This window comes from Bos indicus, chromosome 11 (assembly GCF_029378745.1).
Source record: "Bos indicus isolate NIAB-ARS_2022 breed Sahiwal x Tharparkar chromosome 11, NIAB-ARS_B.indTharparkar_mat_pri_1.0, whole genome shotgun sequence".
Lineage (NCBI taxonomy): Eukaryota > Metazoa > Chordata > Mammalia > Artiodactyla > Bovidae > Bos > Bos indicus.
In genome coordinates this window covers 102,436,815-102,446,116 of record NC_091770.1, presented here as the reverse complement: position 1 = coordinate 102,446,116, position 9,302 = coordinate 102,436,815, and the positions used below count along the sequence as shown (strand labels likewise).

At 46.4% G+C, this 9,302-nt stretch overlaps 1 protein-coding gene across 2 annotated transcripts in view; it reads left to right on the top strand.

Annotated features, from left to right (window-relative positions):
* Nucleotides 1-78: 78 nt before the first annotated feature.
* The window catches only part of DDX31 (DEAD-box helicase 31), a 73,484-nt gene continuing 64,260 nt past the window's right edge, over nt 79-9,302 (top strand). For both annotated transcript variants that reach the window (XM_019971056.2, XM_070799507.1), the window contains exons 1-6: nt 79-238; nt 4,800-5,056; nt 5,164-5,239; nt 6,273-6,316; nt 7,578-7,648; nt 8,554-8,618. In XM_019971056.2, coding sequence (XP_019826615.2) covers nt 143-238; nt 4,800-5,056; nt 5,164-5,239; nt 6,273-6,316; nt 7,578-7,648; nt 8,554-8,618 — 609 coding nt within the window. In that variant the 5' untranslated portion in view covers nt 79-142. The remainder of the gene's footprint in view (nt 239-4,799; nt 5,057-5,163; nt 5,240-6,272; nt 6,317-7,577; nt 7,649-8,553; nt 8,619-9,302) is intronic.

Sequence of the window (9,302 nt, the reverse complement as noted above, 5' to 3'; positions counted from 1 at the left end):
GGGCGGGGGACCCCAGAAAGCGCGCGCGGGCACGCAGGACTCGGCGGGACAGCTACAGCGGGGTCCTCGCGCGCGTCCCACGTGGGGTCTCGCGGCGCCTCGCTCCGGGTTTCGCGAGATCCGGAGGCGCCTCTCTGTCGACATGGCAGCCGTCAGCGGAGTGCTTCCTCAGGTCCCCGAGCCCCGGGCCGCGGTCTTCAGGACCTTCTCCAAACCCCGCCCGGCCCACGCGAGGCGGGTGAGTTCTGATCCGGTTTTCTGGATGCATTCGCTCCCGGGGGGTTGGGGGGGAGGTGGGGCCTCGACGCGCAGGGAAGCTGCGGTCAAGGCCTTCTCCGTCGGGATTCGAATTAATTCCGCGGAGTTGAGGTGGGGAAAAGTCACTCATCGGGTAGCTCCCGGAGGAGTCGCTGAGCCGCGCGTGTCTTAAAAGCCGACCACGGCCTGCAGAGACGCGCTCGGAGGGGGAGCGGAGCGGGCGGAGGCGGGCGGAGCTGGCAGGGGGCCTCTTGTTAGTTGAAGGCGGGGATGAGAGACTTGTCACCCGAAGTTAGAAACGGACTGTTGGGGCGTTGAGGCCCTTAGCTGCCCCATCTTCTAATCTTCTCTCAGACACTCTTATGGGTCAGTTTGTTTCGGGAATGAGGACTGGAAGCTAGAAATTTCTTTTAAGAGTGTTCGAAACCGAGACATACATCGACGCGCCATGAAGGGGTGGGGGGCGGGGAAGAAAAATACAACTCGTCAATGTAATATCTTCGTTTGAGAGACAAAGATGCCTGAAATTTAGCCCAAACCAGAGCAGAAAATTGGTTTTTAGGATGGCTGACTTAGCTCCTAGCTAAGAGGAGGACTATGGGACAGAAAATCTGTTGAAAAATCTTGTTGCCTTAAATGACCAGGAAGGATACAGTTTGCTGCCAAAGAAAGTGTGCGTATGTGTGTGTTTTCTCAAAAAAGCATCATTTAATGCCATTGAAAAATTATTTGTCAAAGTTCGGTTCAGTTCCTTTCAACTAGTGTAGTGCCGCTGAAGTTTCTTGAGTTTACATCAGTTCATAGCAACTGTCTGGATTATTGTCTAGAGTTTTTTCGTGGTAATCAAGTTTAGGATTTAGATTCTTGTAAGTAAAAACTTTTCGGCTGGGCGATTTTGTGGCTTCATCTATACTGAAGGGGGAGGGAAGTACGAAAGAGGCAGTTGGGCACAGGGGCTTTGAAATAGGACAGACCTGGGATTAGATGCCAGCGTTGCAACATGCTGGCTCTGTGACCTTGAAGAAATTACTTCACCTCCCTGATCCTCACTTTTCCTACCTATAATATGAGAACAGTAATTTCGACTTCGTGTAAGGTTATAAGTCATATTGACTCCATTTTGGGTGATAGAATTGCTCCATCAGGTCAGTAAGGTGCTTATACCAAGTACATGCAAGACATAGAAAACACTGACTGAAAGTTCATTGAGTGGGTTGAATAAATAAATGTAAGATATCTGGTTTTATGATTGCTTGAACCACTATATCAAAAGGATATTGTTAAACAGCTGTCTGTGTTGGCCTTGTCTGCGTATTTGTTATGTCTTGAATGAGAATTCTGTGTATGCTAACCAAATTTGCTAATAGCCTGAACTTGGCATGAGTTGCTGATATACTGGACTTGGAAAGACCTTGACAGCTTAAATTATGCTCTAACACTACACAGAATGTTTTTCCTGGAAAAAAAAAAAAAAATATAAAAAATATATATATATGTATATACATATATATATACACACACACACAGATTTATTGTAGGAAATTTGCAAAGTAGATTAAAAAAAAAACCACAATTGCCATATTCAGAGATAACTCTGGGTAACATTGTGATGTTTATCCTTCTAGAAAAGAAGCAGAGCATAATAGGGATCAAACTGTACATGATGTTTTCTAACCAAACAGGATACAGTTTCTAAATGGTGTTGCAGCATTACTGTTAGAAACCAGGCTGTGGAATTAATGCTTGGGCAAAGCCTTGATCCCTCAGTGATGCGGGGACGGGTCACCCCCCATCGCCACCTCAGTGTTGTTAGCTTAAGATGGGGTAATACCAGTACTGTATGGCCCAGTGACATCACTCATGTAAGTACTTAGCGTACTGGCTGGTGCAAGTAACTACTTAATGTGCTTGTTAATATCAAAGACTGTTAGGGCTGGATGGGCCCTGGAGGTTGTCTGCCATATCCCCTTTTTAGGCAGGTGGGGGAGTGGACGCAAAGACTTGCATATTTTTAAAGAGATCCAGGTATATCTTTTCTCCTCTGTGCTCAGCTGCCACCCCATGAAGCATTCCTGTATCTTTGCCTCCCTCCCCTCCCCGTGGGCCGTGGTAGTCTTCTTGTTTTGTGCCCTTAGAACGCTTTGTCCACACCTGTTCTGTAGTACAAATACAGGTTTGGTTTGCAGTCTTACACTTTTGTCTCATCCACTTGTCTCTGACTTCTTCATGAGCTTGTCAGATCTTTGTACCTTTAGAACCAAGCTACCTGACAGGTACTAAGTGGTCAGTTTTTTTTAATGAATATGTTGTGGATGCTGGCGGCCTGGGAACTGACAAGTAGAACAGTGTCCAGAGTACAGAAAAGGATCATTCCATGACGTGTTGTTCATTCATCCTGCAAGTATTTATTGAGCACTTTCTTTGTGCCAGACACGGTCCTGTGCAGGGGATGCAGTGCTATCCAGCACAGGCTTGTCTGTTTATAACAATCTAACGGGAAAGACAGACATCACACAGCAAATGACACCCTGTATTTACTGATCCACTGAGTGCTACAAAGGAGAAGGGTGCCAGGAGAGCCAAGGACAGGGACCCTGCTTTGATAGGTGGAGGCAGGAAGTCTGGAAAGGCTCCTCTGAGGATGCAGCAGGTGAGCCTGGATTTGAGGAATGAGTACAAGAGGGTGGGTGGGGACTTGGGTTTGGGAGTAGCATGTGCAAAGGCCCTGAAGAGAGAAGGAGCCTGGGATATCCTCAGAAGTTAAGGAAGACCAGGATGGCAGAGAGTAAAGCTGAGGCTGGTGAGATGGGCAAAGGCAGATTCTTAATAGCTCAGGTCACACATTCTGGATTTTAGCTTGAGCGCAATGGAAAGCCCACCTGATACTGTGTTTAACTCGAAACACTTAAAGAGATGTTGACATGGGAATAAAGAATGACTAGGATGTTAAGGGGTCTAAAGTTTGTGTCCTCTTTGGGGTATTTAGTCCAAAGAAGGAGAAAAAAAATGGAATTCTGTGGTGAACAAAGGAGTGTTGTGCACAAGAGTTGGTGCCGAGAACAAACTGCAGACCAGGACTTGGATTTTCCAGGAAACAGATTTTGCCTGAATGTCAGAAAGAACTTCCTGACCCCTGGAATTTGGCTGGGAACAGAATGGGCTGCCTCGTGGGGTGGAGAGCAGTAGGAGGAGGTGCAGGCAGGAGCTGCAGGGACGCCTGGCAGGGTTCCTGTGATGGGAGGTCCACGCATGCGCAGCGGGAGAGGCCTTTAGGCCTTTTTGTGCTTCAAGAGCCTGTGATTCTATAAACCAAGCAAGATCTGCACATTTCATCCCATCTTGCAAATGAGACCTGATTCTTGACTTCATCTCTTTTAGTCTGAAAATTTGGGATTTTGTAAAAATAAATATGTGACATTTGTAAAATGAAGCAGATTATCAATACTAAATATTAATACCAATGCTAAATATTAATACCAAATATTTGAAGTTATATATATTGAATTACCTGGCTACAGGTGCCCTTAGGGTTGCCAGGAACAGAGAACTGTTGTTAATGCCAGGTTAGTCAGAAGCTGACAGTCACAGCTAAAGCAAACTGATGTCTGCACACAGAAGTCATGATCTCAAGCCAAGAGGAAGATAGCGTATTCCAAGAGAAACCAGAACTCCAGAATAATAAGCCCCAGCTACTCAGGGGATGTTTGTATATTCATGTGTAATGTGAATTGGAAGAGAAAGTCAAGGAAAATAGAGGAATTGGATATTCTTCTCCTAGGGGAAGTTTGGACATCATGCATTTAACAACATTCATGTTACGGAAATAAGAAGCAACAGGCAAGAAGATATCTCATGTTGTAGCCCGTAATCGGTGATCAGATGGGGAATGGAAAGGCGAGATGCGTTGGGAATAATTGCAATGGAGGTGATGGATGGAGCATAATTCTCATTTGGAATGGAAGCTGGGAGGAGGAATCGTCTCCAAACCCCCTGAATCTGGGGGAGCAGCATGAGGGCAGAGAATGACAGCCGTCCAAGCACTCGGGCTAGGCGGTAATGAAGGTTCCGCTTCCTGGGCACGTGCAGTAACCGTCGGGCTTTGTTGGTGGAGAGAGGCAAGATTCATCGCTCCTCTTCCCCGTGCTTGCCATGTAAATGGATTCCTAGGGATTTGGATCACCTTAGCTGCACATTTCACTAGGTGGGTCCTCCCTTCCCTGCAAACAGACTCCAGTTGTTAACATTCAGCCTTAAAAATGTCTCTCCCTTGATGATCTTGGTGGAAGTGGAGGTTAAGACAATTGGTAAGGTCTGGTAGATGTATCAGCTGAGATTTGTGGGTTTTTTTTTTTTTTCCTTTTTGGGGAGAAAAGGGCTGAGTTAAAGAATCTGATTGCAGACCCTAAACTTGCTTGACATATGGGGAGTAATGATCTCTGCAGGGAGAGATGCAATTCTGTGGGCAGTCAGGCTTCACTCTGAGGTCTGTCTTCATGGACTGACGCATCTCTTGTCACTCTTTCCTTTTGGGAACAACGCAGCAAGCAGCGGCCACCAAAAGAAAATGCCAGGCGTCCAGCGAGGCTCCCCCAGCGAAACGGAGGAGCAAAGCCTCTTTTCTCCCGGCCAAGAAAACTGCCGCTAAAGAAACTCGCAGGACCCTGAAGGGGAAGGCACAAAGGACATTTTCTCCCAAGAAGCCCTCAGCCGGCGCGAGGGATGGAGACCAGGAGCGGAAGCCGGGCGCCAAGACTTCATCGCTGTTCAAAAACAACCCTGAGATCCCAGAACTCCCCAGGTATGTCCAGGGGCAGACGCCCTGCGAGAATGAAAGGGATTAAGTGTCTTCTGCCCTTTTCTTTGTCTCTTGGAACTGATGGCCTGCATCTTGTTCGTTATTTGCAGACCTGTAGTAAAGCAGGTGCAAGAAAAGGTGTTCACTTCAGATGCTTTTCAAGCCCTGGACCTCCACCCCCATCTCGTAAGTATCCCTCCTTGTTTTCTGGGTGTCTCGATTTTGGGGGTCTGTTTGTTCATTCAGAATGTCTGTGAAGTGACAGTTCTAGGAAGATAAAAAAAAATCAAAGAAGGGTTATATCTGCTGCAGGTTACCCAGCTAAACTCAGATTGATAAGACACTTTTCTAGGACAGTTCACGTGAGCTTAGGAATCTGTTCACTGTCCTCACCCCGACCCCAGCCCACCCCCCTTTTTTGTTTTTTGCTCACCTAACTCACTTTAGGACTGGGACTCCACATATCTGACTTGAAGACCACCTCATAATTACTGGATAAATACGGCATCAAGACTGTTTTGGGTGCCAGTGTCACGGAGAGGGAGATGAACTGTCATCTTGCTATTAAGGGAGTTATAAAGAACTGAAGGAAGAAGGGTCTTTTTGAACATGGACACTTAACAGAAGCCAAACAACCGTGAATGAGTGTTCCAGTTGTGTTTATGAGTAAGGCGAGAGAAACACTTTCACTTTTAGGAAGTCCAGATTTTTTTGGCTCAAATGGTCATGGCTTTACCTGCTTCTTCTTTCGGGCAGGTTACCTGTGCTTGTGTTCTCAGCTCAGAGAGCAGCAGCTTTCCATGCCAGGGTACTGTGCACACTGGGAGACGGGGCCTCTGTGTCTCAGGGGCTGCTCCGCGTGTTGTAGGATGTTTGGCAGGCCCTGTGCTCACCCAGTGCCAGGCGCATCCCTGCCCCCAGTTGTAACAACCAACAGTTTCTCCAGATGTTGCCACACGTCCTGGGCAAGTTGGCAGGGAGGCAGTGTGCAGAACCACCCCTAGTTGAGAACCACTGGTTTGGGACAGGCTGGCAGGGGGGCAGTGCACAGAACCACCTCCAGTTGAGAACCATTGGTTTGGAGGAACTTGATTGGATTGTGATTCATCAGTTTTTACCCCAGTATTTTCCCCTTCTTTGCATCCTTATTTGCATTAAATGTATTTATACCAAAAAATATATATAAATTTTTTTTTTTTTTTTTGGTCTTTTCTCTTAGATTTCCACAATAAATACAGTCTTAAAGATGTCTAGTATGACCAGGTAAGAGTTCTGGGTCACTTGATTTTCTCAGGATTTAAGTGGGTATAAGCAAATGAAACCTGAATTGTCCCAGGAGGACAGAAAACTCATGTCTTGGCTTAGAGAGCAATGCCAGGTTATTAACTCCTGAGGGCTTGGTAACCACTCGGCTTCCCCACGTAGTACATGGGACTGGGTCTCCATCCCTGCCACCCTCAGCTCTAAACTCTTTAAGAGGTCTCTTGTCCAGAAGTGGTCTGCGTGGGATGCCACTGTGGTCTATGCTGCCCGAAAATAATTTGTCTAAAATACAGAATTTATCTTGTCATTTTTTAGTAGCAAGAGGTAGAGTCAGCTACAAGATAGGAGTAAATACTTGATTAGATGTAATGGGATGCTGAAAAAAGATTTTAAATGTTAGTGACAACACCCCCGCGCCCCCTCCCCTCCCCGCCCCGCCTTGAGTATGTGTGCTCATGTACGTTTTAATGTCACCTTTCACTTAGAAGGAGCTGTTAGTAAAAGCATCAAAGAGAAAATGAGCCCCTTTGTTACTGTTTTGTTCAGTTTTAGCAATCAAATGTGATTTCCATATCCTTTCAGTTTCTTTTAAATTTTATTGAAATATAGTTCGCTTATACTTTTTAATTTCTGCTGTTATAGCAGAGTGATTCAGTTATATAAATGTAGATTCTTGTTCATATTCTTTTCCGTTGTAGTTTATCACAGGACGTTGAATATAGCTCCCTATACTATGCAGTAAGACCTTGTCATTTTAGTTGTTTGTTTGGGAATACACACCTGGATACACATCTTACCATGTCCGTGGCAGTCATATTTGGTTTTCTAGAGTCGGCAGCAATTTCTGGCTGTCTGCAGGGCCCACGAGCCCCCCTTTCCCTCTTCTGCTTGGGAATCTTTCCATAACGTCTTATTGCTTCGTATTCCCTGGTTCACAAGATAAGAGTACGTGATGTGCTTTGTGGTGGCTCCAGCTTGTCATCATGCTGGTCGCATTTTTCTTTTTAATTAGTGTAGCATACCAGCCAATCTCTGGGTTGCCTCAACTTTTTCAGCCCCATAAGTTTCAAAAATTTAACTAGGGTTTTGCCCTTCTAACCATCAAAGGCTTCTCAGCCCTTCCCATGACTGTTTAGGGGACCTCCAAGGTGACGTAGAGCCTGGGTCAGTTGCATTCTGTGCATCTTGTGTCTCTGCCTGTAAACCTGGGCAGGTAGTACATCATAGGTAAGCATGTGCTCTTTCTTTCGGGCGGCCCAAGCGTTCAGAAGCAGAGCATCCCCGTGTTGCTGGAAGGCAGAGATGCCCTCGTGCGATCCCAGACGGGCTCAGGTCAGTCATCACTTGATTTCTGCCCTTCCTCCACGGTCATGTGGTGAGCTGTCTGTTGATGGTGGTGGCTGCTTTGTTTGGTGGGGGGAGGGGAGGCCGTGCTTGCTTCTGATCAGAGCCCTGAAAGGAAGGGGATGATCAATGGGACCACAATCAGGAATGATCAGAAAGGAGTCAGGTTCCACAGTCATTTCTCAGCGCCCCTCCCAGGGCTCTACCTGGTCCCACCATCTATGGCTAGAGCCGTCCATCTTCACTCCAGTGGCAATGAATATTTTTTTCTGGTGTTGAAACACTCTTGCCATGAGCACGCACTGATCAGATGCCAGTTGTTGTGCTCAATCACGGAACACTGGTTTTGTTCCAGAACAGCCTGGAAGGGCTTTTCTGACCTCTTGTGCCTGTAAGAGCAAGTCAGCTATCCTTTCCTCCCCCGCTCAGCCACTGTCCAGATGGGCGGAAGCCCAAGGGTTTTGCCATCCATGGTTTCTCCTTGGATTCTGGAGGCCAGCTCTGGGCTTCCAACTGGCTCCTGACCGTGAAAGCACCACAGATGACACTTCTGCCTTCAGAAGCGCCTTTGAGAGGTTGAAGGTGACCCCGGGGAGGGGAGCTTCTCTAGTTCCTAGGGACATTCACTGAGCTGAGCTTCTGTGAGACTTGGGGAGAGTATCATTGTCTCCTTTGCTAGACGTTAAAGGAGCGAAGCTGCAGGTTTATTAGAAGCACTGCATTCACAGAGCAGAACTAGGAGCTGTGACAGACAGGTGACTTCCGTTTTCCCCCTGAATGTGAGTGCACTTTTCTATCTCCAGACTTCAGGGCGGTGCCAGTTTCCTTTACTATTTTTGGTTTTCTGATGTCCTCAGACTCCGGTTTTAATTCCTCTTGTCCTCTTTTAAAAGGTAAAACTCTTGCCTATTGCATCCCTGTGGTCCAGTCTCTTCAAGCAATGCAATCCAAAATACAGGTGAGTGGGAAGGCTGTCTTTCTGGGAGTTCCCTGGCGGTCCAATTGTTAGGACTTTGAGTTTCACTGCCAGGGGCCTGGGTTCAGTCCCTAGTTGGAGAACAAATATCCTGCAAGCTACTCGACAAGGCCAAAAAACAAAAGAAAGTGCATTTTTTCTGTTATTGTTCATGGTGCATATGAAACCATCAAACTGAACCAAAGCAGTTAAATCTTTTCACTTAGCTTTGTTTTCTTATCTCTGTTTAATTCATTTACTATGTAAGCATGTTGCATCTAAAGATTGTGCCCAGAGTGGGGGATAAAATAAAAAATAGAGCAAATAATAGACAACTGTAACAGTCATTCTAGCAGGTCTCCTGGGAACATTTGTAAGATGCTACCTATGTGTCAGACATGCTGCTCTATGCTTTGTTCATGTTATCTTCTTGGCTTGCTAACTGCCCTAATCGCACTGAATTGGAAGGAATTACTGTTACCTCAATTTGAAAAAAAACAAGGAGACTTGAAGTTAAATACCATCCTAAGGCCATGCGGGGAGTGAGCCTGAAGTTGGGTCTCCGCCTCCATTCTCTTTGGCTCCAAAGGCCAAGCTCCTCTTAGCAGAAACGGTTAGCGTTATATTAAAAACAGGGATTTGGCACAAATAGTAGAAGTGAAAATAAGCACCCCATCAGTGAGTGTG